Genomic DNA, 27,937 nt, shown 5'->3' on the forward strand with positions numbered 1-27,937 from the left:
AAAAAGCCACAGCCTACTCCATCTTTTCTCCACTTCCTTGTTCACTTTTCATCTTACTCTAAGAAGTCTTTATGTAGCTATCATTTCCTGAGCATCACACTGCTTGGTGCTGGGAGTCAAACCCCACAAACCTGAACTCAGCTCATAGGACGTACCATCTGTAAATCAAAAATAAAATTCTAACCCCCCCGACCATCTGAATGGACCCCTTCTCTCAGCAAGGGCGTTCTAAGACTTACCTGAGGGACTGGTTCAGGCCATGATGGGGGGTGGAGTGTGGACAGGCCTCATCGTACATGCCTCCCTCTCAGAACAGACTCTGAAAGTTTGATGAAAAACAGTTACAATCAAGTCTTTCTGAAGCCTGCTGCCTGAAGGCTTCATCTGAATGATAAAACCTTGGTCTCCACAACCCCTCATTATAACCCAGACATTCCTTTCTATTAATTCCAGGTCTTCAGACAATAACTCTTTCAACCAATTGCCAATCAGAAAAATTTTAAACCTGCCTATAACCTGGAAGCCCCCACTGCAATCCCCCCACTTCAAGTTGTTCCCCCTTTTCAGACCAAACCAAGTACATCTTGCATGTATTTGATTGATGTCCCATGTCTCCCTAAAATGTGTAAAACTGGGCTTTGCCCTGATCACCTTGGGCACGTGTTCTCAGGATCTCCTGAGGGTTGTGTCACAGGCCATTGGTCACTCATATTTGGCTCAGAATAAATCTCTTCAAATATTTTACAGAGTTTGACTCTTTTCCATCAACACATTTCAGCCTTTTGAGGAGTATTCACAACCAACATAATTTGTACGGTACTTGTAAAGACCGATAGTGATTTTAGATATAAAAATGCTTTAAATAATTGAATTATATGAGCTAATATTATTGCCATATACTCCAACGGTAAAACAGAGCTCACTAGTATCCTTGCAACTGAGAGGAAGCAGAATATAGTGGTAATCAGCACCCAATGGGCTGTCTGAGAGATGTGAGGTCTGAGCAGCCATCACGTTGCAGAGTTGTAGAGAACATGAGAAACCACCAGCATCAAGTTCCCAGGGTGAATGGGGCTGGGCAATTACTGCTTCATTTTGCTTTTGCTTTATCCCCCAGCTCTTCTCTCTCTGTCTCTCTCTCTCCCTCTCTCCCAAGACACAAACGAAACCAAATGCAAATTGATACTTATTCTATAGGGTCCAGATACTAGTCTCCTTCTTAACAGGAAATTGAAAGTCTCAGTAAGTCTCTCCACAGAGGTTTGTTTGCAGGAGGCCAGGGCAGGAGGTGGAGCTAAGTTTGTTTATCAGCTTATTCTGGGGACGGAGGTAGAACCATCACCCACAACCAGAGGAAACTGTCTGGTTCCCCAAGGTCATTATGGGACTTCCTGCCAGAGCACCTGATGGAACAGTTCATGACTGAGGTGGGCCCTCACCTTAAAATCTTTCTGTAGATAGACGTGGGGGATGGGAGAATTTGTAAATGACCAACCAACCACCTGTCAGGTCAAATCTGAACTCCCTGGTAACTTAAGGGAGGTTTTGTGCAGGAAAAGCACCAGGCCTACCAGGGCTGCAATGCAGTCAGAAATTGCTGCATGTAAATCCTGGCCCTGCCATTTGAAAGTTGCTCAACTTGTTCCCTGTAAGATGGGGAGAGGCTATAAGGTACACTATATCCCGGTGATGAGGGTTATGTAACTTCCTCTCACATTCATTTTCCTTTCCCCACTTTCCTTCCCAGTTCCCAAGATCCTGTTATCCTTCCTCTTACACTGACAGCCAAAACTTAAAATTCTACTTGCTTTATGTTGCAGAGCAATTTAGTTCTGTTTCATTTTTTTCCAAGACAAGATTCTGGGACCTAATTTTTCAGCATTAATCAACCATACAAATGTTTTACTAACACACACACACATGCACACGCACACACACACACATACATGAGTCCTCCAAGAGGAATTCTGCCTCCAGCTTTAAAATACATGCATTTTCTTTTCTCACTGTATTAGTTTTTCAGTCCATACTTCCCTTGTTTCTCCAGAGAACTTAAAATCAGCAAGACCACCAAGCTGGTCCACCACCCTCTACATGGGTTTCAAGGGTCCCCAGAACACTATGCTTTTTATGGTCATTTTATAATCTGAAATGGTGCCCCCTCCATGCTCCTCCCATGTCTTTCAATCAGCTTATTTATAAAGTCTTCCATAATCATAGTGCCATTGTGCCAATATCTTATAAAAACATGTTTATTATACACACCTGCCAAACATAGGCACCAGGTATTTTGCAATAAAAGTGAAAAAAGCAATCAACAGTCAAAATTGTTCATCACTAGCCCAACATCCCTCCTACCACATGCCCCTTCTTCTCTGCTAATAGAACCCCTATTTGCTAGGTACTGGTAGAAATCCTTTGACTTTAAAGAGAGGAGGCCTCCTGCCCTGGCCATAATGCATGAATTGTAATTCACCTAAACCACACATGGTATTTTCATTCTCCTATAATTGGTCATGTGACCCAATGAGATATGAGGGGAAGTTTGCTGAATGTAGCACCCAAGAAAGCTTTTGCTTTCTGGGCAAAAAAGGACAAACTCAACTGGTAGGGTCCCTTTTGCCCCTCTGCCATTTCTTTTCTGTAATATTGACATTATGCATGGAAGTACTGCAGCAATCTTGGAACCATGAAGCACAAGGAAAAGAACAAAGAAGCGATTAAACTATGGCTTAGCAGAAAGATAGCAAGAGCCTGGGACAGATGACAACTTTGAGTAGCAGACCAGCCTTGGTCTGACTGGTTATGTGAAACAGCTAAACCCTCATTTGTTTATGTCACTGTAGCTGGGTTTCCTGTTATATATACTTAAATGCAGTCCTAATAGGTACATAGTGCATGCTCTCAAAAACGGTTAAAGGCTCGTTATATACACCTTTGCATCAGTCTTGATTCCAAATCTAGCACATGAGCAAATCCTGTCTGCTGTACCATCAAAAGTGTATCCCAGATTTCAACTATTTAGTACTTCCCACCACTCCCACTGCCATTAACCTGGCTGAAGCCACCATTATCTCTCACTCATAATGCAGCGTTCTCTTAATGGGCCACCTGTGTCTACTCTTTTCTTCCTTCAGTCTTTTCTCAACATGGCAGCCAGAATGATTCCATTAAAATGTAAATCAGATGGTATCATTTCTCTCAAAAAGCTCTCCAGTGGTGCCCCGTTACTCAGATTAGAAGCCAAGGTCCTTAAAATGGACTATGGGGCACCTACCTGATTGGGCTCCTCTCTGTTTTCTTCATTTGTTTTGTTTTGTGTGTTTGTTTTGGTTATTTTCTATTACTGTCTTCAAGTTTGCTTGTTCTTTTGCAGGATCTAATCTATTGCGCTTACTCAGTGAATTTTTAAATTTTGAATCTCATATTTTTCAGCTTGTCTTCAGTTTTCAGTTTTTGTTTAATTTTTCATAATTTCTACTTCTCTCTTCATTATACTCATGTTTTCCTTTAAATCCTCGAACATACTTTCTTTTTTTTTTTTTTTTTTTTTTTTTTGAGATGAAGTCTCACTCTGTTGCCCAGGCTGGAGTGCAGTGGCACGATCCTAACTTACTGCAACCTCTGCCTCCCAAGTTCAGGCAATTCTCCTGCCTCAGTCTCCTGAGTAGCTGGGACTACAGGCACCTGCCACCATGCCCAGCTAATTTTTGTATTTTTAGTAGAGACAGGGTTTTACCATGTTGGCCAGGCTGGTCTCGAACTCCTGACCTCAAATGATTCACCTGCCTCGACCTCCCAAACTGCTGAGATTACAGGTGTGAGCCACCCTGCCTGGTTTTGAACATACTTATAATAGCTGCTTTAAAGCTCTTGTATATTAGTATCTGTCATTTCTAGATTTGTTTCTATTGATATATTTTTCTCCTGGTTATAAGTCACATTTTCTGTTTTTTGGTATATCTGGTGATTTTTTAATTGGATGCTTGACATCGTAAATGTTATGTTGTTGCTGAATGTTTAGTTTTTGTGGCCAGGCAGTTAATTTATTTGGAGATTGACATGAGCTTTTTGCATGGAGGCTGCAATGAGCATTGCATGGAGGTTGCAATGAGCCAAGATCGCGCCACTGCACTCCAGCCTGGGTGACAAAGCAAGACTCCATCTCAAAAAAAAAAAAAAAAAATTGAATTCAAGGTCTTATTCTGTTGCCCAGGCTGGAGTGCAGTGGTGTGTTCATAGCTCACAGTAGCCTCGACCTCCTGGGCACAAACAGTCCTCCTGCCTTAGCCTCTCAAGTAGCTGAGACTACAGGTGTATGCCACTATGCCCAGATGATTATTTAAAATTATTTTTTGTAAAGACAGAGTCTCTATGTTGCTGAGGCTCGTCACAGACTCCTGGCCTCAAGCAGTCTTCCCACCTTGGCCTCCCAAGGTGCTAGGATTATAAGCGTGAGCCACTGTGCACTGCTCATCTTGAACATTTTGAAGCTTATGTTTAAACTTTGTTAGAACAGGTCTAGAGTCACCCTTACCATGGGGCTAGGTAGCCCTTAACTAAAGTTTGACACTTCTGAGGTTTCTATTAAATTCCCAGCTGCTCAAGAAGGACTTTCCACTCTAGCCGGTCTTATCAAATGTCTGCCAGCCCACTGCAAGCTCTAGTGGTTGTTCAGCTTCCAGATCTCTGGTGGTGCTTATTTCCTTGGTAATTTTTATTGTTGTTGTTGTGGTGGCCCATTCTCCTGCAGTCTCACCCTTGTATGGGAGCTTTGTATTCAGTCATGGATCGGAGGGAACCCCATGCAGATTTCTGAAGCTCTTTTTCTGTACTGCTTCCTTATCTCCGGCATTCTATTGTGAAGTTTCCAAGCCTCTCAGCCTCTTCACACTCTGTTCTTTGTCTCAGTGCGACTCGCATGCTCTCTGTAGGGCCCTCTCCTTGTGTTGCAGTCTGCAGAAGGCACAAAGCTGGAGTTGCGGGAGGGCTCACCTCATTTGTTTACACAGCCCTGCATTGCATGTTGCTCAATGTCTGAAAACAATCATTTTGTATATTTTATATCATATTCTAGTTTATTGCATAAGTTACTCAGTCATGACTGAAGGAGGCCACAAATACTTATTAAATGTGTGAAGCATTTAACTTCCATGCTGGTTAGTAGGCTGTGAAGATGAGTTAGCGTGCATAGAGGAGGTAGAGGAACTGAAACTCAGGGTGGGTGGGTGGGGAGGAATTTGCCCAAGACAAAGCTATTGTTAGACCTGGGAGGAGAAGGCTGGTGTTTTGCATCCTCGGGCTGTGCTTTCATACTCAAGCCACATCACCTATTCCCTGGCTTAGCTGCTCTGAGCACTGCCTCCTCCTCAGTTGTCTCCTCAGTTATGTCTTCCAGCACTTGGGATGCTGACTTCTTCAGCCAAGCCCCCTCGAAGCCCTCCCCATACCCACATTCAGATAAAGTGGAAAGAGGTTTTCCATCCCAAGTGTATCAGATCGTTTGGAAAAACCAAGACCCACTAGCTCCATCGTGAGCCAGTGGATGAGCTTTTTGATTGTCCCTACTTTGACTCCTGCTTCTGATTTGCCCAAAGGCCCCCTCACCACCACGCAGCCTGCAATATGAGACCATGTCTGTGAAACCGTACCATGAGCAGCAACACTTAAACAAACTGGATTATTTAAACAATAATTGGAGCAATAAGCATCTGCCTCAGTGTGCCAGGCCACAAAGGGCACAGGTAAAAGGTCTGTCTTCTCAAGAAGCACTTATTCTAGAGACTGGCTGCCCACCGTGGGGTTCAGTTTGCAGAAAACACCCTGCTGCCAGTGGCTTCAGGGTCTGCCTCAGATGCAGATAAGGCAAAGGATCCCTTTGCCCAAGGTCATGACTTACCAGGGGAGCCCATAACTTGTGGCTGAATGAGGAGGGTGTATAAAGACCCAGGCATTTTAGTCTGAAGTGAGACAATTCTGATGGACGTCACTTGCTCTGGATCTCCCAGCTAGGTGGGCTGAAGCTTTGTCGGAGCTGCGTCCAAACTCAGCCTCTTCCTCTGCCCAATCTTGCTCCCTCTTTCCTTTCACAACTGATAATTCCTAATTAACAACTTGTGCCCACACTTCAACTCCACACCTGCTTCCAGGGGGCCCAACCCATGACACAGGGAATGACCATGGCCATGGGCTTTGGCATCTACTGTCCAGTCCAGTTTCCCTGCAGACAGGGAAAGGTCAGGTCAGGCAGGGGATGATGACTCCACAGAATAGTCACCCTGACACCACAGGCTTCAGCTTCTCAACACTTTTTATCTCCCTTCTTCTTTTTTTTTTTTTTTTAGATGGAGTCTTGCTCTGTTGCCCAGGCTGGAGTGCAATGGCACAGTTTCAGCTCACTGCAATCTCTGTCTGCCTCCTGAGTTCAAGTGATTTTCTTGCCTCAGCCTCCTGAGTAGCTGAGATTACAGGCGCCCTCTATGCCCAGTTAATTTTTGTATTTTTAGTAGAGATGGGGTTTCACCATGTTGGCTAGGCTGGTCTTGAACTCCTGACCTCAAGTGATCCACCCACCTCAGCCTCCCAAAGTGCTGGGATTACAGGCAAGAGCCACTGCATGCGGCCAACCTCCCTTCTTTATCAATGTGACAGAAGGTTGAAATGAAGATGAATTACTGGGACATTAGATCAGATCATGTTTATTGAGTGTACACTCTGAGTCAGGTACTATGCTAAGTGCTTCACTTGCATTATCACATTTCATTCCCTCAAACAACCTCCCAGGGAGGTAATCTCATTATCCCCATTTTATAAAGCCCCTTGCCTCTGTCTTATGAGAGTTGGGGCAGGCCTGAGGGCAATGAGTGATGATCTCAGATGCCCTCCAGGGTCCTGGCCTGTCTTCTACAGCAGGAATCCCTGTGAGCAGCTTCATTCTCATTGCTGACTCCTGCTTATCTCCTCTTTTTCCTCTTTCCTCCTCCAGTCCCCAGTTCTGCAGATCTAGCAGCACCTGCTCAGACCCCACGAGCACATCAGAGGCACTTTCAATGCCCATCCCCCACCCTCAAAAATAGGAAGAGGAGAAACTCTCAGACCACATCCTGCATTCGAGCAAAGTTCCCACCAGTGGTTCAATTCAGGCAAACGTTTATGCGACATCTTCCAGCTCATAGCTAACCTAGCAACCACCAAAGCTGGACTCCCAAGAGGTCATTCATTCACTCATCAGCAATGGACTACCAGTGACGGACCTGCTATGTGGGGGGGCGGAAACTGGAAGTGAATAGATGAGTGATTCACTCATTTATTCTTATACTTTTTCACCTAAGAGTGACTTACTGAGGTCTTATTTTGTTTGAAGCACAGGTCCTAAAGATATGGTGGGTAGCGAGAAAGAGTCTTGATCTCATGTTCCACTTAGTGGAAGAAATAAGATTTACAGCCCATTATCAAACAATTTCATAACAGTCCAGTCATACGCACACAAAGTCCAGAAGAATGTGCAAAAGATTTGTAGTTTGGGATGATGGATCATAACATCTCACACATAATGGGTCTCCGACAAGGTGAGTATTGAGGTGGCTGCTGCAGTTTGTTTTCTTCCTGCCTGGTTCTGCACTGGGCCCAGGTCTTTCTATTTAGACTCTCTGGGTGCCTCACAGACCCACTGCTCTCCCCAGGGAGCACATGCCTCTCTCTGAACCTGCTACCTCTTCTCCCCCATGCCCCGTCCCAGCGGGCACTTGGCCTCTTTAAACCTTCCTCCAGTGTCCTCCCTTAATGACGGCCACACTGAGCAAGTATCCCATGTGTCCCATGCTGAGATATGTTAAAAGAGCCAGCTCTTCCTCAGCCTTGAAGCACATTAACAGACGTCCCTTTCTGTTACACCAGTCTTAGGAATGAATCCGGCCCCAGAAAACCAGATGGGACAGTGCCAAGCATCAGGAATGCAAGTGTGTTAGGGCAAACAAGAAAAAGCCACTTTGCTATATTTAAAACAGAGCATTTCTTCTTCCTTTATTTTTATTTTCATTTTTCCCTTTGATCTTCCCTGGTGTTCTCCCTCTGCATTCTCTTTTTTGGGTCATACTTATTTCTGCAGTGAACAAAATTATGACATCATCCCTCTCTCCTCACTCGTCCTTCCAACATTTCTGAGACAACTCCGGGGCCAAGAAGAGACTGAGAAGCTGGGGGAGGTAGGACCTTCCCAGGACACCTGCCTAGTGCCAACTAGGTGTTGAGCTGCCTACCAACAACCACCAGAGGGCACCCCTTCCCCATGCCTCTGCTGCGGAGGCTCCCTGGGGAGTCCAGGCTTGCGATTGGGTCAGAAGTGCTGCAGGCCATGGACACAGGCTTGTATCTGGACAGTGACAGTGCCTCTGCCTCATCACTGACTAATAGAAGGCCACCTTTCATTGTTATTTCCTCCCTGTGGCAGAACTGGGTTCTGAATTTCTCCTCAAGCAAATCCCCAAAGCATACTTTTAACCTAACCTTGGGTTAGTAAGTGTAGTTTTTCCCACCATTAAGGATTCAAGTTCCCCCTGGGGTTTGGAATGGAGGTAGATCCTGCCTTCGCAGACCCCTGTAAATCAAGGGGAATCGAAAGTAGCATTTAAATCTGGCCTTATATGCCAAGAAATGAACATCCTCATGCTTCCACCCCGCTGGTGATCTCAGTTCCCATTACACCCCTACACTCTCATTAAGTCATACTTGTTACCACGTCTGCCACAGAGTTACAGAGTCCAACTCTGAGACTTCACTAAAACTGGTCTCCTTGTGTGTTTACTATTCTCCTCCTGGCAATGCCCAGATCCTCTTTCTAATCCCTTCTTGAAACTTGCTTTCAGGACGAAGCCAGCTGGGTCCCTACCAGGGCAGTGTGGCCTTTCTATTCTCTGCAGTCCTCCATTCTTTCTGTGCCACTGTGGGGTTTGTGTTTAATTCTCTGCTCCTTTATCCTGCCTCTTACATATCTCTTTCCTGAGCTAGATGCAAAAACTGAAAATCAGATTGGCAGACATAAAAATATTTTTTAAATTATATAATGAAAACAATATAAACACAATAGGAAGTAAAAACTGAAAAAAATACAATAATATGATAATGGATTAATTTATATAATACAGAGAATTCCTAAAAAGCCATACCAAAGAGACGGAGAATCCAATAGAAATGGCCAGGCAACTCAGAGAAGGAGAAAAAGTATTGGCCAATAAGCGTATACATTAAAACATTGCCCCACCTTTAGTTTTAACATAAATTAAAATAAGAAGGCATAATTTTAATATAAAAGATAGACTGATAATACCCATTATTTATTGTTTACTAGAATGGGGGTAATAAGCATGCCCCGTATGTATTTGGAAGGAGTACGTGCTGAAGCACAGTTTGAAATGTAGTATAAAAATAGTAAATGGATGTCTTTTATACAAAATCATCTCATTGCAGAATTATCTGTGACTGTGAAATTTGGAAACAACTGAAATATTCATCAGTGGGGGATGTAGTCATTGAAAATCGCATATAAATTGATATTCTCCATTTTGATGATGTGAAAGGATGCTTTACCATAAATTGTTGAGGGTGGGGGAGAAAGAGAGAGAGTGTGTGTGTGTGTGTGTGTTAAGAAAGAGGAGAGAGAGAGAAAGAGAGAGAGAGCAGGGAGTTAGGGATGATACATACCAAAATTGTTAACGGTAGTTTCTTTAGAGAATGAATAGGTACTTTCATTTTCTGCTTTATATATTTTAATATCCTTAGGGTTTTGCTGCAATGTAAATTTGCTACAATTAAATTTTTTAAATTTGTTTTTGAGACGGAGTTTCGCTCTTGTTGCCTAGGCTGGAGTGCAATGACGCAATCTCAGCTCACTGTAACCTCTGCATCTTAGGTTCAAGCGATTCTCCTGCCTCAGCCTCCCGAGTAGCTGGGATTACAGGCATGTGCCACCATGCCTGGCTAATTTTTTCTATTTTTGGTAGATACAGGGTTTCTCCATGTTGGTCAGGCTGGTCTCGAACTACCGACCTTACGTGATCTGCCTGCCTTGGCCTCCCAAAGTGCTGGGATTACAGGCGTGAGCCCCCGTGGCCGGCCTAATTTTTTAAATTTCAGGTTTGAGGAAAAAAGGAATAATTTGTTTACATGTTTTTCTCCCCCACTAAAAACATAAGTCATCAGAAAGCTGAAATCAAATTATATTTGGTTCATATTTGGTTTACTGTATAAATTGTATTTATACAGTGACTGACAAAGAGTAAACACTCCATTAATTTTTTAAATTAATTTTCTTTTATACGTTTTAAGGGTAGATGCTTTATTTAGCACATACTTCATTCCCCATAATGTTATATTTTCCTGTATTTATACATTTGCCTCCCCAAGTAGAGTACAAGTTTCTTGAGGCAGATCAATTTGGGACTCTATAAGTTCTTACCAGTTCTTTACAAGGTGTAGATTTTTCCATAAGTGTTTGCTGTACTTGTTAGATGCTGAAGGACTGAAAGCCATTTTCCCTCCTTGGGCTCCACCCCCCCACCCACATTATCTTCCTCTTCCACGGTGGGGTTTGAGTTTAGAACATACTAATGTCTCTTGTGACTTTGAAAGATTAGTAGTCTAGTAAGGAAGGTCTCCAAGTTAGGTTTTCAGTTGGAATGGGCACTGGAGCAGACGAAGACCTTGCTTAGGAGAGAATCCATAGCTTAAGCATGGAAGGAAACCTGTTTAAGAAAAAAATCTGCAAATAATTGCCATGACCTTGACCATGAAAGTCAAAATCTGATTGACTAAGTTTTCTCTTTAGTCCTGGGTTCATCATTTTCTAGAATTAAAATGTCAGGATAGAAAAGATACATCTCTCCATTCACCAACATAATAAGGCGTAATGTCAGGGAAACAGAGATAAAACGTTAATGCCTTTCTTTACTGGACTCTGAGTGCCAATCTGGTCATCTGATTGAAGTACAGAGATAGACGCCTGCAAAGCAATGCCGGTGAGAGTGAATGCACAGGCACACTTGTAAAATACTACATTTACCTCCTTCAGCAGGGCAGGAAATACCTACCATAAGATGAAAAGATCTCAGTTCAAACTAACAAAGAATGCCATGAGTGCTTTCTTTTTTTTTAGACGGAGCCTTGCTCTGTCACCCAGGCTGGACCATGAGTGCTTTCTTAAACCTCATTTTAAATTTGAAAGAAGAATGGATACATTGACATGCATAAGAAGTTTAGTATGAACCCATACTATATTTTGTTAACAAAGAAACAAGAACAAAATTGGCACCCTCTCAGTAAGCTGAGCTGAGGTATTTTCACACTGAAGGTTCTGCAGGCTTCTGGAGCCCTTGAGAACTGAGTAGGTAGGTTCAGGCAGCTATAACAAAATACCACAGACTGGGTGGCTTAAACAACAAACGTCTATTTCTCACAGTGTGAAGGCTGGGAAGTTTCAAACCAAGCTGCACACAGATGAGGTGTCTGGTGATGGTCCTCTTCCTGACCTGCTGAAAGCCGCCTACTTGCTGCATACTCACATGGTAAACAGAGATAATTCTTTTGTGTCTATTTTTGTAAGAGTACTAATCCCATTCATGAGGACTCTACCCTCATGATCTGATTACCCCAATGCCCTTTCTCCATAAACCATCACACTGGGACTTAGGGCTTCAACATATACATTTTGGGTTGCACCGAGGAGCCAGGTATGAAAAAGGCACTGGGAGATAGGTAGGGAGAAGATGTGCAAGGCCCTGGGGATCTGAGCCTTTGAATCTGGAGTGCAAGTCCATTCTCACAGGTTAAGGCAGGATCCTGAACAAACATTTGTTGAGGTTTTTCTTTTTGAGTTTCAGATAATTCTTTTTTCTTTTTTTTTTTTTTTTTTTTTGAGATAGAGTGTTGCTCTGTTGCCCAGGATGGACTGCGGTGGTGTGATCGCAGCTCACCATAGCCCCAATCTCTGGGGCTCACTCAGGTGATCCTCCCACCTCAGCCTCCCAAGCAGCTGGGATTATCAACATGTGCCACTATGCCTGACTAATTTTTCCTTCGCATACTTCTTGTACTTGCACAGTGGAGACAGACATAGACACCAATACATCACAATACAGTGTGAAGGAATGAAAGGAAATAGAATGCACTGTAGGCAGAAGTGCCAGCTAGTCTCGGCTCAGGTGGAAGTGGGAAGAGCTACAGAGAAGGTGTCATTGGAGGTGCCTGGTAAACAATAGCTGTTGTCGGGTGTGGTGGCTCATGCCTGTAATCTCAACACTTTAGGAGGCCAAGGCAGGAGGGTCACTTGAGCCCAGGAATTCAAGACCAGCCTGGGTAATGTAGTGAGACCCTATCTCTGCAAATTTTTTTTTTTTTTTTTTAATTAGCAAGGTGTAGTGGTGCATGCCTGTGGTTCCAGCTACTCTGGAGGCTAAGCTGGGAAGATCCTTTGAGTCTGGGAGGTTGAGGCTGCAGTGAGCCATGATTGTGCCACTGCACTCCAGCTGGGGTGATAGAGCAAGAGCAAGACCCTGTTTCTAAAAAAAAATAAGCAGGCCAGAGGTGGTGTGAGCACAGAGAGAGGTGGTGGCAAGAAGAAGGAGAGAGACTGGGATGATGAGGAAGGAGATTCAGGGCTGAGGGTGATACCAGGAGGCAGAGCCTGAGTATCACCTCCTTCCCTTCTCCAGGACCGGGTCCCTTTTAGGTGAGACTAGATGAAAAGGACTCTACAGCAGCTGTCTTCACAGCAACTAATTTCTGGCAGGTCAGAGTTGGCATTGCTCAAATCTGGGCTTCGTTTCCGAGAAGTTTCACAAGTCTGCCAGGGGAAGTCCCTGGACTTCTTGCTTCTTTCAGGTAGGGCAGGCTGTCGAAACCTCAGTGGATAAAAGACCTAGAGAATGCGCATCCCAGGAGAAGCTGGTCGAGGATATGGGAGCAACCACCATGGAACAGAAGTCTCTCTGGGCAGGTGAGCATGGAGTTGATAATTCAGTAGAAAAGTTGGTGAGGAAGAAAGAGGTAACAGGTCTGTAGAAGAAGTAATCTTCCTCCTTTCATGGGATTTCAGTCTTTCTGTTGACTTTAGTGTCAAAAAATTTCAGGCCAATGCAACTGTCACAGGGGAAGGACCTGATCTTTCCTGAATGGGCAAGAAGGCAGCAGTAGCTGGAGCCATTTGAACTGGCAGGATGTTCTCAGTTTGCACAGAGGTGCTTCCTGTCCACATTAGAACTGGAGCTAAGACAGGAGAGAGGCCAAGCTTTCTTAGTCTCTTGGTGTATGAGCGTTGTATTGGGAGTCACATCTTTCATGGGCTCTGCTGTGGTTATATTTCACAACTTTTGGAGAGCTTCACATTTCTCATCTGCAGAATGATTTATTGAATTAAATGTTTTCTGAACTCTCCCTTTCAACTCTAACGTTCTGATCCAAAACTCTGGCTTTTGTGGTGGCCGGGAATTGGGATGAGAGTGGGGATGAGGCTAAACAGGGCTATGAGTGAACGAGGGATGTTTACCAGGAGGTGAAGGGAGGGTAGGGAGTATGTCTGCTGGAGGAAAGAAATCACTTCTTTGTGTCCATACCTCTTTCACCTTGTCTTACCCTCTCAAGCCATGAAGCACCCACTTAGCAAGAGCCTTTTGGGTTCCCTGCTGAACTCAGCTTAGCCCTGGACCCACCCTTGACAGGGTAGACAGTAGGGAGGCCACACTTTGGAGAAGGGCCTGGAGGCTGACCTGACAGTGGATGTGCCAAACAGAATTTCTCTGACCATTTACATAGTGAGTGTGTGGAGAGCCAGGGCCTAACTTCCCTGCCTAAAAAAACATGTGAATCATCAGGAGAGAACAGTAGAGGCCTGTTTTCCAGCCCTAAGCTCTGCAGGGGAGGAATCAGCTCCAGCAGCTGTGTCATTGAAAGTTTTCTCTCCTTTTTGGCTGCCCCTTTCCTTCACTTTCGGATCTTTAAGGGTTTCGGAGTGGACAATATCCCCAGGCTGCAGGGATTGCAGTTCCAGGAGTCTTGTCCGTAGGGCAAAGTTTCTAGGATCCAGGGGTCTGCTCTTTCATTCCTTTAGGAGGATGTGTTAAGTATAGAATAATCTCATCAGTCTTCCAAGGGTAGATGTCCTGTGGAGAAGAGACTGGACGTAATCTCAAACATGTAAGTTTAAAGCACCACCAGGACCAGCTCACACTGCTTACCTTGTTGTAAGAATTAATTGTTTTTACATAGGGTGACCGTCTCATTTTGCCTGAGATAGTTCTGGTTAAGCTATCATCCCAGGGAAATTATTAACAATGCTCCTTTTCACTCTTTGCATTGGACAATAAACTATATGGTTACCCTACCTATATTCAGCTCCAGACTAGACTGTGAGCTCCTTGAGTGCAGGGAAGGCATTAACTGCATTGTAATTTCCCCAGTGCAATGCTTAGCACAGAGCATAAGATTCAATAGAACTTTGTTGGATAAATGAATGAAAAAATAAATTCCCAGCTTGGAAAATGTTTCTGCCTAGGAATGTAGAGACACAAGGCACGCCAGGGCTGGGGAACCTCAAGATCCTGTAAAGAAACCACAACAGCTGTGGCTGGGGAGCCCAGATGAAGTGTGGCTCTATCTTGTATGTGAGCACACCCACATTTTCACTGCCATTATCTGGTACAGCAGAACCAGGTTTGGCTCAACAGATTCCTCTTTCCACCCATCTATTGCAGGTGTAGTGGTCTTGCTGCTTCTCCAGGGAGGTAAGTAGTCAGTCACTACCGCCTGGATCTCCTGGCTTGGGTGCTTTCATTTTTGATGTCCAGTTTCTTTTTCTGCTACATGCTTTTTCTCTTGATTACTCTCTCTAGTTCTGCCACTGACATATTTATGACAGAGTTTTGTTCTCTGTATCATTTTGTGTATCTCTTGTTCTAGTTCTTTTTGAGCCACTCTCTCTCTCACCCCTCCCCCATACCTGGCCTCAATATGTGTGTGTGTGAATACAAACATACACAATGTTTGTATTATCTGTTTCTCTACTGATCTGTATCATCCATCCATCCATACACACTGAATCTTAGTGCTCCATGGGTGTGTCATATGTTGATGGTATTTCTGTCTCTCAATGTATTTTTTTTTTTATTTTTTTGAGACAGGGTCTCACTGTGTGGTCCAGGCTGGAGTGCAGTGGTGTGACCATGGCTCACTGCAGCCTGGACCTCCCAGGCTCAAGCAATCCTCCAACCTCAGCCTCCTGAGTAGCTGAGACTACAGGCATGCACCACTACGGCCGGCTAATTTTTAAATTTTTTGTAGCAATGGGGTTTTGCTATGCTGTCAGGGCTGGTCTTAAACTCCTGGGCTCAAGCAATCCTCCTGCCTCAGCCTCCCAAAATACAGGTGTGAGCCACTGTGCCCAGCCTCAGTGTATTTCTTAACTGGGGTCTGGGTACTCAAGAGCCAGCACTAAAGGCCCAGGCTGAATGACCCTCAGAGGCTCTGGCGGAATGCGCAAATGATGCAATGGCTGTCTTGGGGAGAAAGCTGTGACTTTCTGGGCTCTAAGGCAATAGCACTAGAGTCTCACTGGCGCTCTTCACTCTACTCCAGGATCTGCCTACAAACTGGTTTGCTACTTTACCAACTGGTCCCAGGACCGGCAGGAACCAGGAAAATTCACCCCTGAGAATGTTGATCCCTTCCTATGCTCTCACCTCATCTACTCATTCGCCAGCATCGAGAACAACAAGGTTATCATCAAGGACAAGAGTGAAGTGATGCTCTACCAGACCATCAACAGTCTCAAAACCAAGTCAGTAAGATGGGGGTGGAAGCATCCTGCATGGATTTTAGAGGAGGGAAGCTGGTCTTAAGCTGGGCCTAAGACCTACTGTCTCATTCATTCATTCATTCATTCCTGTGTATTTCTCTGGGTGTATTTCTGATCCTGACTGTTCTCACCAGTGCTTCATCCCTTCACTGAACTTCGCTTTGGTTCAAACAGCCAGGCCCTAATTGTCCATATTCTCTACACTTAAGAACTCTGTTCTTTAGACAAAGGCTTCCCTGGCAGCCAGAAAATAAATAATCATCTTATTCTTCTGCTTCAGGAATCCCAAACTGAAAATTCTCTTGTCCATTGGAGGATACCTGTTTGGTTCCAAAGGGTAAGATTACATCTTTATTTTCTGTTCATTTCCCGATGTAATTTTTGATCATCACCACTTTTCTTCCTCCTGAGAAGAGATATTAAACTAGGCTTTAAGAGGTCTTCCCTTGGCCAGGTGGCAAAACTGATCTGAGTTTTGTCACAAGAAGAGGCGCAGCACTAGGTTTCCTGGGGTCTTTGAAGGAATTCTTCTGGAGCTTAATACAAGCCCAGACACTCAAGGCTTGAGAGTGGGCCATGAACGATACTCAGAAAATTCTTAATTATTTACATGAATGTTTTTCACTTTATGGATTATAGAGATAGTTTTAATAGGAAAGTGCAAATTATTTTAAATTACTTGAGAGTTTGACTTTACACCCTGGGATGGTTTGGATGGGCTGCTTCCGCTTAGAAGCCCCGCCTTGGACCATAGCAGTCAGTGGACTACAATGTCTGGGATCATGGCTCCGCAGCCAAATGGCCTGAGCACCATCAGAGCAGCAGAGGAGACAATCGGTTCTGCTTTGCTTAAAACCAAAATAACCACTGATACAAAGCACACATTCAAAGTAATATTTTCTACTCACATGAAAATGATATCCCACTCACATCACGAGCTAAATGAAAATACGTAAGGATAAATATCACATTTTTTCAATCTTCAACTACAGTTTATCTAATTTTGAATTTCTTCTGCTTTATTATTTAAAGTGCTAACATCTTAAAAAGTCCAGAGATCTTAAACTCGGCTAGGAGAGTCTTGGAGTTTTTACAGAAGTCTGATAGTACAACTTGTGAAACCTGTCAGTACTGTTACAGCCAGAGTAGGCAGAGAGAAGAAGTAGTGTTAGAAGACCTATGGAGATTTCTGCACGCAGAAAGAAGGAAGAAAGATCAGGCTACCTAACTTTTTTGGTTCTGTGTTAACCCCTCCATGAACACCCTTCTATATGAATGGCCTTCCATGGCACCCATCTTTCTAATTCTCAAATTCTCTTCCTTTCCTAATACTTGCTTAGGTGTTGATACAAATAAAAATGTCTTCGTTTATTCATTCATTCTTGCATTCATTCATTCATTCAGTAAATAATTGCTTACCAGTTTAGTGGTTAAAAGTAGAACTTTGGAGATAGATGTATTTGGTTTGGATTTCCCTTTAGACGCATGCAAGCTGTGTGACTTCTGTCAAGTTCTTTAATGTCTGCATGCCGCAGTTTTCTTTAACTATATAATAAGAATAATAACAGAATTTACCTCAGGGTGATGTTGTAGAGGCAGGCAATGCAAGCAAACTGTCTAGCATAGTGCCCATGTGCAATAAGGGCTCAATGGTTGCGGTAATCATTGTTACATGATTATTGTTGTTATTATTAGGTAAATGCCAGACTTTGTGCCAGGTGCTGTGCAGAATAATTACATATGTGTAACACACAAACTTGCTTCTAAGGAACAAATTAGTGAATTTCTATTGAATGGGCATGTCTCCTAAAATTGGAGGCATCTGCCCAGAGGCTCAGGTGCAATGGCTTTCTAATTATTACAAGCACTTTCAAATGCAAGAGAAAAGCTAGAAAACTTTTTCCACCACGGTTTCCTGATACCAGGCCAGTTTCTTGCTCTCTCTTCCACTTCAAAGATGAGATACATGCAGGAATCAAAATCTCAATTTAATATTGAATAAAACAAAATTAATTCAAGGCTCTAAGAAAGCCTGGGGGTGGGAGGTATTGTAAGAGGTGAAAAGTGACACAACTTAAAGGTTATGTCCCCAGGAAAATACCAGTATCTCATCTACAGCTTTGGGTTTTAAATGCTATTGGTGCCCTTGGTGTGGGCATCTGAGAATCAATTTCATGGCTTCAGAATTCCAGTTCAGATGAAGCCCTTGAGGAGCTGCTGATTTCAAGTCCTGTTTTCATCAGAAATCCTGGGGGTGGGGAGATCTGCATTGCCTATTTGTGACTGGGATGCTTGTTTGGGGACCATGAATTCACTGGAGTCCAGTCCTTTTTCTTGGAACTTCCCTAAATGTTACACCCTTGAGGCACATGAAGTAGGATTAATACCCTCAGTCCCAATTTAGAGGTGGCCAGGCTGGAACCCTGAGAGCGAGTTAATGACAAAGTGGCCATCAGAAAGGACTCTGACCTGGGACTTGAATCTAGCTCTCCTGATCCTAAGCCTACCACATTGCAAACTGCTTTTCCAAGGGTGTAAAGTGTTGAAGAAAACCAAAGCTGGACAGCATTTAAGCAGTAAAACAGATTTTATTCAGGAAATATTGCAATGGGGGAAAAAGACCTAAGTATGGTACTGGGTTCTATTCCAAAGGCAGCAAAGGCAAGTGAGGAAATACAGCCAAAGAGCACACTGGGGGAAATCAGTGGATGGAAAATCTTAAAGAGGAAACATCAGAGCTGGGGGATTCTTGCTAAATTGATTCAACAGGATTCCTGTCCTGCCAAAGGATGCCAGAGTGATGAGATATCACCTGAGGGATGGCACGGGGTGAGTGATCAGGTACCAGGGGTGGGAGTTTCTCGCTAAACTGACCTAGCAGGACTTTTGCTGGAATCAGACATGGCAAAGACAGACACAGAAGTCCAAGGTTGAGGTCCATTCGAGAAGAGGGCTCAGACAAGCCTACCTAAAGTTTGGTCAAGGCAAGAGTCTTTGTCAAAGGCAGCTCCGTTACCCTCAGGAAGATCTGCAGAGAACCCAGTCTTCCTTTACCTGGCCGGATCAATATGCTGGCCCAACAGTCCTTCTTCTCTCATCTGTTCCAGAAAGGGAAAGCATTAGAATAGACAAATTGTAAGTGAATATTGGGGAAGAGAAGACTGCTCAGGATTTCTGTGAAAAATGTGTTACACTACAGATGTTACTTGTTCTTTCCAAAAAGACACTTGTATTGCTTCTTTCCAGGTTCCACCCCATGGTGGATTCTTCTACATCACGCTTGGAATTCGTTAACTCCGTAATCCTGTTTCTGAGGAACCATAACTTTGATGGACTGGATGTAAGCTGGATCTACCCAGATCAGAAAGAAAACACTCATTTCACTCTGCTGATTCATGTAAGTCAGATGCCATGGTGTACTCAGTACACATGCCACAATCCACAGCCACAATGGGAGACAAAAAGGAAGAGATTGAGTGTGGTGGGAAGACACAGCCCCAGGCTTTCTGAAGCCCCCACTAATGACAGAAAAGCCCCTGTTCCTATTTTAAGGCAGGAACAATATGAAACAATGGAGCCCCCTTGTTCATTTATTTTGATGTTCTTCTTTTTGATGAAGAACATCAAAATAAAGCAACATCCATATAAAAGAGTGTGTAGCCATAGGATTTCCTGGGTACTGAGGTAGCCTCATAGAAGATCTATCAGATAGATCCGAAAATCTGTCAGGTAGAAACCAAGATGGTTATTTCCTGGGTACAGTGAGGTTGGGGTCCTCCTGCCTAATGTGGAAACTTCCTGAGCAGATACTGGCACAAGGCATCCCCATATGGGATGGAGAGGAAACGGTTGATCTTTTCCATCTAATGTGGTTCTAAACCTCATAGATCACAGGCAAGAAGCTTAGCGCTGTACTCTGGGAAGGGGAATCTAACACCTTGTTTCCTTGTTTTTCCTAGGAGTTAGCAGAAGCCTTTCAGAAGGACTTCACAAAATCCACCAAGGAAAGGCTTCTCTTGACTGCAGGTGTATCTGCCGGGAGGCAAATGATTGATAACAGCTATCAAGTTGAGAAACTGGCAAAGTGAGTACATCAGAGCAACTTTCCATCCTTCTGCTTCCAATTTGGTCCATGCAAATGATGCATCGCATGTTTGAGGGATGAGGGGAAAAGGAGGAGAGGGAAGGTCACTGTCCTAACCCTGCATCATTCAGCCAGGAACAACTTCTTTACAGAGACTTTCAATCCTTCTAGCAGCATCATTCAAAGCCAAAACAATTACTTAACAATTGTTTCTACCACTGCTCATCACAAAATCTCTGCCTTTGCTTTTGGCACTTTAGAGATCTGGATTTCATCAACCTCCTGTCCTTTGACTTCCATGGCTCTTGGGAAAAGCCCCTTATCACTGGCCACAACAGCCCTCTGAGCAAGGGGTGGCAGGACAGAGGGCCAAGCTCCTACTACAATGTGGTGAGTAGGCCAGTGGAACTGCAGGGGTACTGGCTGTGGGAGTCGGGCCGGGGAGAGTCCAGGATGTCTAGAGTTACTTCTGTCTTGAACTGAGGAAGAGCTATGAGCCCAAGAGGGAATTGGGTAGTCCCAAGAGCAAGTGAGTGCAGGAGAAGTGCTTTGACCAGGCACCAATAAAATGTCACCTGGAAAATGTCAGAAGTGCTGATAGCTGAAGTGCCCTAAGCTCTGTCTCTGGCTCAGTGTCCCCCATCCCAGTCTTCTCTGGATTCTCCATCTTTGGTACATTTCTTGGCATCTACACAGGTGAACAGAACTTGTGTCCATCTACATTCCCTATTTAATTCTATCTTTAAAACAACCCCATGAGGTCAGCTGGGTAGGAAGTGTTACTCCCACTTCACAGATGATGAAACAGAAGTTCGTCAGATTTCATTGACTCTTCAAGGTCGTGTGATGTGAAGGTCCTGGTAGTGGAAAATGAAAAGTAAAAAAAAAATAGTAATGTAATAATGTTGTTGATGCTGTTCTGGAACATAACGTAACCAGCCAATGAGTTTTCCTTGCCCACTGATTTATTAAGATAGGGGAATTGCAATAGAGAAAGAGTTTAAGTCATGCAGAATCGGCTGCACGGGAGACTGGAATTTTATTATTACTCAAATCCGTCTCCCTGGAAATTCAGGGACCAGGGTTTTTAAGGATAATTCTGTGGATGGGGGATCAGAAAGTGGGGAGTGCTGATTGATCAGGTTGAAGATGAAATCATAAGGGTTCAAAGTGAGTTTTTCTTGCTGTCTTTTGTTGTTGGTTGGGGTCAGAGAACTGGTTGAGCCAGATTCCTGGGTCTGGGTGGTGTCAGCTGGTGCATCAGAATGCAAGATCTGCAAAATATCTCAAGCACTGTTCTGAGGTTTTGCAACAGTGATGCTATTCCCAGCTGCAATTTGGTGAGGCTTGGAATCTTACAGCCTTTGGCCGCATGACTCCTAAACCATAACTTCTAATCTCATGGCTAATTTGTTAGTTCTACAAAAGCAGACTGGTGTCTAGGCAAGAAGAGAGTTTGTTTCCAAAAAGGGCTGTTAATCATCTTTGTTTGAAAGCTAAACTATAGACTAAATTCCTCTCAAATTGAGTTGGCTTACACCCAGGAATGAACAAGGACAGCTTGAAGGTTAGAAGCAAGATGGAGTCAGTTAGCTCAGATCTCTTTCACTGTCACAGTTTTCTCAGTTACAATTTTTGCAAAGGCTGTTTCATATATATGGATGTATATTCCTAAAATTCTGGGAGAAAAAATATCTGTGTTGTGTGTTTCCAGGCCTTCATATTCAAAGTTACAAAATGGATCAGTCCAGAGCTAGATATGATTTCTGGTTGGGGTTTTCTAGGCCTTCGTGTGGCTAAGTCACATCAGCCTCCTTCACTCCTTCCTCTCTGTCAGTTATCTTTAAAGATGAGGAGACTATCTTTGTCTTCTCTAATCCTTTATTTTGTTCTGAGAGCAGGAAAGCCAAAATTAGCCTCTTACCTCCCAATCTATCTGTAAACCAAAATTAAATTCTAAGCCCCCCAAACATCTGAACAAATCCCTCCTCTTGGCCAAGGGCATTCAAAGTTAATCTGAAAAATTAATTCAGGTCATGATGGGAAGTTGGGTGTCAGACATGCCTCACAGCTGACCAGCACTAACATCAACACAGACACCTTAAGACTGATAGAGCAGACTTTCTAAGTCTGCTGAGAAACATTTACAATCTAATCTTTTGGAAGCCTGCTACCTGGAGGCTTTATCTGCATGATAAAACCTTGGTCTCTACACCACTTATCATAACCCAGACATTCCTTTCTATTGACTCCAGGCCTTTAGATAATAACTCTTTCAACCAATTGCTAATCAAAAGATATTTGAATTCACCTATGACCTGGAAGCTGCAGCTTCTAGTTGTCCTGCATTTCTGGAGTGAACCAATGTACATCTTACATATATTTATTGATGTCTTATGTTTCCCTGAAATGTATGAAATCAAGCTGTAACCTGACCACTGTGGGCACATATCCTCAGGATCTCCTGAGAGCTGTGTCATGGGCCATTTGACACTCATATTTGGCTCAGAATAAATGTCTTCCAATATTTTACAGAGTTTGACTCTTTACATTGACATATCCCATTGGGTTCAAGGTCATTGTGAGGCCTCATGGACCAGGAATCTGACAGCTACCTTTGTCAGTATTCACAATGAGCCGTTGTGTAGACAAATTCCATAGGGATTTTGTGTTGACTCAAAAGGGAAAGGAAGATGGTGACAACCTTGATTTCATGTTTTCTAGGTTTCTTGACTGATTTCTTTTGTGATCCACCGTCTAGTTCCTTTCAGAAATTAGAAAAAGCTGCATAAGTCTCTTGCTGCTAAAGAGCATATGTGCATTAGAACAAGCACTCTTGTACTGGGGAGATCTGGTCTGTTCACACTCAGATGTAGAAAACAAACCAAGCAGTCACCTCTGTGAAGTTTGGGATAGAGGCTAAAAAAGGCCTGACACCTTTCTTTCCCCACTCTGAGCCTCCATCTCTCTTCCCATTCTAGGAATATGCTGTGGGGTACTGGATACACAAGGGAATGCCCTCAGAGAAGGTGGTCATGGGCATCCCCACATATGGGCACTCCTTCACACTGGCCACTGCAGAAACCACCGTGGGGGCCCCTGCCTCTGGCCCTGGAGCTGCTGGACCCATCACAGAGTCTTCAGGCTTCCTGGCCTATTATGAGGTACCTGGAAACCACCTGTACCCTCAGCTCCCTGCCATGTCTGGGTAGATATTCCAGCTTCAATCTGACAGCACAGTAAAGCATTCTGAGTGTTGTGAAGGGGAAAGTTCACAGTACTACTGAACATGTGAAGGGAGCTCCCAACTCTGGTTTGGGAGAGGGTCAGGGAATGCTTCCTGGAGGAAGTGAAATAAGCTGAACTCTGAAGATGAGATGGAGCTAGTCAGGAATGGGGATAGGTAGAGGAGGATATGAGAAATTGAAAAAGGAAGACTACCCCAAGTTCTTGATTTGAGCAGCTAAGTGGATGGCAATGCCATTTGCAGGAGATAGGGAAGACTGGAGGGAGAACAGAGTGGACATTGGTCCTGCTCATGAGATCAGTTTTGGATGTTCTAAGTGTGAGGAGCCTGTGGGACATATAGATAACAAGTGAGTCGTTGAATATATGGGTTTGGATCACAGCAGACCAGTCTGCACTAGAGAGGTAGATTCAAAAATATCAGCATAAAGATGGTACCTGAAGCCAAACCATACAATGAGAAGTGCATGAGGCCCAAGACAAACCCAAGAACCTCCTACACCTGAGGGACGTGCAGAGGAAGGGGAACATATTAAGGTAACTGACAAGGAACTACAAGAGGGTTAGAAGGAACCCACACAGATGTGTGCCAAAGACCTTAGAGAAGTGGGTGTTTCAAAAAGGAGGGAGTGGTCAAATGTGTCCAATTCTGTGCAGAAGTCAGATGGATCATAGGGATAACAAAATTGTTCAGTTAATTATACCATCATTTCTCTCTGCCCTCCAATCTGGGAAAATTTATTTAAAAAGCACAGGGGAAGATATAAATCTAACAATAGGTCAACCAACAGAAACTCTTTGGACACTCTCATATCCCAAACACTGGGTACTGTGAAAGCTAGAAATAAGTAATTATCCATCTTTATCTCTAAAGGGGTTATTATCAAGGTGAAAAGAACGTAGAATACAGATGTAACTAGTTAAACAAGAGTTCAAAAACAAGATAACTATAATATTTAATAAAATCAGAGAGGTATTATAAAACAATATGGGATTCAATGACCAATGAATGGTGTAGAGTGACATGAGATCAGAGATATGTGACTGGGGGAGGCTCCACGGAAGAGGAGAAGTTTATGCTGGGCCTTGAAGGATGAGTAGAAATTTGATCAGGTAGAGAAAAAATATATCATTCTATATCCTTGTCTATCTTTGGAGTCCCAGCCTGACCTCTCATTGTGAGTGTGGACATGCTATGGGCCCATGCTGAATGAGTTGGCACCCACCAAGGTACCCATTCGGTGTAATGCTCAATTTTTCCTTTCACCTTACACATAGGAATGATTGACATATCATCAATTCAACAGGCAACAGGAATGGGACATGGGTCATCGTGAGAGTCCTCAATGAATCTCAGGGTGCCTGACAGATAGGAGGTGGGAGAGAGGCTGACCCATCCTTGGGTAGTTCTAGGTTGACAGCAATAACACTCTTAATTTAAGGGAGAAGAGAGGTCATTGCTCAGAATCTACTGGTAGGGTTATAATATCAACCACTAGATATGCACTTTCCATCTCATGGAAAGTTTGATTTGATTGTTCAGTTCATAATGACTCTAGGCCACTATAACTTTGACAGGTTGATATTTGCTTAAATATTCAACTTTCATTTTCTGCCCTCATTGTAGTAAGTGTGAATGTAGTTCATCCAAAAAGAGTAATCCAAAAGGGATTTTCTATGTGATGTTGAAATGCATTTTTTTAATTGAAGATTTATCTTTTTTAGAGCTCTTCCTTATGCTAACAGAAAGAATGTAGCTAATGACCGAAGGGGAGCCCCAGGACAGGGCATATTGGGAATGGGAGGAGACAGAGGGGGAGTAATGAGATTTAAGTGGAGATGCTACAAGGTGAGGAATAGTGGTGATGGTCAGGATAATACTTCACATTTGTAAAGCACTTTACTGTTTTCCAAAAAATTTTTTAATGTGTATTAGGTCATTTGATCCTAACAACAACACTGGAAGGTAGATATGTTGAAAGCATTATTATAATTATTTCCATTTTGCAAATGAAGAAATTGGAAGATTTATTGGTCGGTGCTGGGGTCTGATCTGGAACTCAAGTATTTTCTGATGTCTAGCTGCTGTGTCTCCTCCTGATGAGACTTCAGCACAGACACTTCCCAGTGGTTCACCTTGGGCCACCCACTTCGTATGATATATGTGGTCATTTCTCTCATTGTCTGATCCTTGGGATAAAGGTTCTGATATTTTCCCCAAGTCCCTAGTGGCTCACTGTCCTGTCTACCCCCACCAAGTTTCAAGAATAACCCATTACTGACCCTCTCGTTTCCCTTTCCCCTGCCAGATCTGCCAGTTTCTGAAGGGAGCCAAGATCACAAGGCTCCAGGATCAGCAGGTTCCCTACGCAGTCAAGGGGAACCAGTGGGTGGGCTACGATGATGTGGAGAGTATGGAGACCAAGGTAGGTGGGCAACAGGATCTGGAACAGGCAGATGCTCCTTTAGATGGGGAATGGGGATATGTAGTAAAATGCCTGAATACTCTATGTTGAAAGAGAGAAGCTTCTGAGGCCCCAGACTCTAGGATGGGATCCAGCAGTCTCTATAGCTTAAGTCTAGTAGTGACTCTATGTCATACCTGTGAGCAGCTGTGGTACAGGTAGACGAGTTGGAAAGGACACAAAAAAGAGTTGAGAACAAGTAAGTTTATTCTGATAAGTGAGGAGTGGAGAGAAGAGAAAGGCAAGGAGAAGGGAGAAGGAATAAAGGAGACATTGGTGCCTGTATAGGTAATCTACTTTGTTAATTATCTCAGGACAAACTGTTTAGTCCTTCTCATGGATTACCTAGCTAGGAGGCTCCAGATTCCTGAGCCTACCAGTTCTTAGACCTTGGTAAGACATTTGCGTTCCTTCCAGGGTTAGGGCAAAAAGGAGGCTTGAGTGTAATTGACAATCCTGGCCACTTGTCTTGTTAAGGGCTTCCTAGTTTCTTCCCTTATTATGGAGAGTTTTCTCAGCCTCCAAGAATGCCGAACCTTGAGTGTGGTGACTCAAGTCAGAATGAGAGGTGGCTAATGCTGACTTGGTGGCTCTCTCTCCCTCAGCAATCTTACCCCTCAGGGAGTCTCTAACTCCAGAAAACCAGTTAGTCTACCACTGTATTCTAAGCTGAGACCCTCATCTGAACCTGATATGGTCGTGGGCATTTAGGGGTCACTTCTAATCTCTATGTGTCCTGTGCCTCCCATAGGTTCGGTTCTTAAAGAATTTAAACCTGGGAGGAGCCATGATTTGGTCTATTGACATGGATGACTTCACTGGCAAATCCTGCAACCAGGGCCCTTACCCTCTTGTCCAAGCAGTCAAGAGAAGCCTTGGCTCCCTGTGAAGGTAACAGTCCAGGCTGGAGCTGGGAGTGGGCAGAGAGATGGGCAGAACAGGGCACAGGAGACTGGGGGAGATCATCTTCACATATTTGGGCTAATCCTTTCTCATGCTCCTTTGGCTCTTCTGCCATGTTTTCTTAGTGATTAGGCTGGTTCTGCCCTTTTCATAGGTTTCCCATAGACTTTTAAAGTGATAAGAATAATATTGATAAATTTTGGCTGCCATGTATTGAGCACAGTATGAGCTAAGGACTTTCATTACATATATATTAGGGATAAATATTGACTCCACCACAATTCTTGGTTACAAAATCATCAGCCTGTCTTAATTTTCTAAATCACAATAAATCTGACTCTGTGCCCTCAATTCACTTGACTGATGACAATTTCCATCTCAGTCACTACCTGATGCTCTTTTTCCCCACCCACAGTTGATCTTACTTAGTCTAGACATTTGTGAGCTCCCATGGTCATCATTGATACGCCTTTACCCAAGTCTCCCTATTATCTTGAAGGTCGGTGGCTTTGCTGCTGCTCCATCCCTGGGACCCCAGTTCCCTAGGTGCGTTGTATATCCTCCTGTGCAGATGAAGGCTGTTGCTGACCAACCAGTTATGCTGTGATACATTGGTTCTAGGGCAGAGGGTGGAGTAGCAGGGTGCTGGGGCTCACTGCAGACAGACAACTAAAAAGGACTGGCTCTACTATACTGGCAAAGGGCCTAGAACCATTTGAAAACTCCTGATTAGATAATTGGGTAGCAGCCTTCCAATTCTGAGCATCCATTGTTTAGTAACTTGACTTAGGCCTCAGTTTACTGAGTTGGGCTTTGAAATATTTTTCCTTTTGTTTCCAGGATTAGCTTACAGAGAAGCAGGCAAGGTGACCTTGCTGCCTGGGGCCTGCTCTCTCCCAGGAATTCTAATGTGGGATTCCCCTCGCCAGGCTGGCCTTTGGATCTCTCTTCCAAGCCTTTCCTGACTTCCTCTTAAATCATGGATTGGACCTGGTTTTGTTTTCCTGCAGCTGTTGACTTGTTGCCCTGAAGTACAATTAAAAAAAATTCATTTTGCTCCAGTAAGTATGGCCTCATTTGTTCAGTCCTTGACCCTGTGATATCAGGTTGTTCTGTCCCTACTATTTGTGGGGTCCAGAGCTAGGGTGAAAATGAAAGTTTGCATATCATGTTTAAATATTAAAAACAGCTAATGTGCTGTTAAAATATGACTTATGCTCCAACATTAACACATACAACTTTGCAACCACCTAGAAGATCAGAACTTGAAAATTTTAAATTCTCAGACTCCTTGGAATTCCACACGAGAATTCCCATCTTTGCCTCTGTCTCTTACAGCAGAAGCCTCATGGGCATACTTGTGGACACTGTAGGCTTTGCATCCAAGCTTCATCTGCA

The 27,937-nt window shown here is 43.7% G+C and overlaps 1 protein-coding gene across 6 annotated transcripts; it reads left to right on the top strand.

Annotated features, from left to right (window-relative positions):
* The first annotated feature begins 1,324 nt into the window (after positions 1-1,324).
* Positions 1,325-27,604, top strand: CHI3L2 (chitinase 3 like 2). Of its 6 annotated transcripts, XM_030935628.1 has the most exons (14): positions 1,325-1,427; positions 11,453-11,558; positions 12,705-12,781; positions 12,874-12,988; positions 14,742-14,771; positions 15,622-15,823; positions 16,122-16,178; positions 19,088-19,238; positions 19,801-19,925; positions 20,186-20,315; positions 22,907-23,089; positions 25,481-25,597; positions 26,388-26,527; positions 27,380-27,604. In XM_030935628.1, the coding sequence occupies exons 4-13, from the start codon at positions 12,949-12,951 to the stop codon at positions 26,523-26,525; spliced, it is 1,173 nt and encodes a 390-aa protein (XP_030791488.1). In that variant the 5' UTR covers positions 1,325-1,427; positions 11,453-11,558; positions 12,705-12,781; positions 12,874-12,948; the 3' UTR covers positions 26,526-26,527; positions 27,380-27,604. The 6 variants fall into 6 exon arrangements, with proteins under 6 accessions (XP_030791488.1, XP_030791486.1, XP_030791487.1 ...); XM_030935626.1 differs by having other exon boundaries at positions 12,705-12,988; XM_030935627.1 differs by lacking the exon at positions 12,705-12,781 and having other exon boundaries at positions 12,843-12,988.
* Positions 27,605-27,937: the final 333 nt, after the last annotated feature.

This window comes from Rhinopithecus roxellana, chromosome 8, assembly GCF_007565055.1.
Source record: "Rhinopithecus roxellana isolate Shanxi Qingling chromosome 8, ASM756505v1, whole genome shotgun sequence".
Lineage (NCBI taxonomy): Eukaryota > Metazoa > Chordata > Mammalia > Primates > Cercopithecidae > Rhinopithecus > Rhinopithecus roxellana.

What these genes read in the sequence shown, in the direction of transcription:
- CHI3L2 (XM_010359093.2), top strand. An exon ending in CAAGTTGAGAAACTGGCAAA is followed by an intron (nt 19,926 to 20,185) that starts GTGAGTACATCA and finishes TTGGCACTTTAG; the next exon opens with AGATCTGGATTTCATCAACC. An exon ending in GCTTCCTGGCCTATTATGAG is followed by an intron (nt 23,090 to 25,480) that starts GTACCTGGAAAC and finishes TTCCCCTGCCAG; the next exon opens with ATCTGCCAGTTTCTGAAGGG.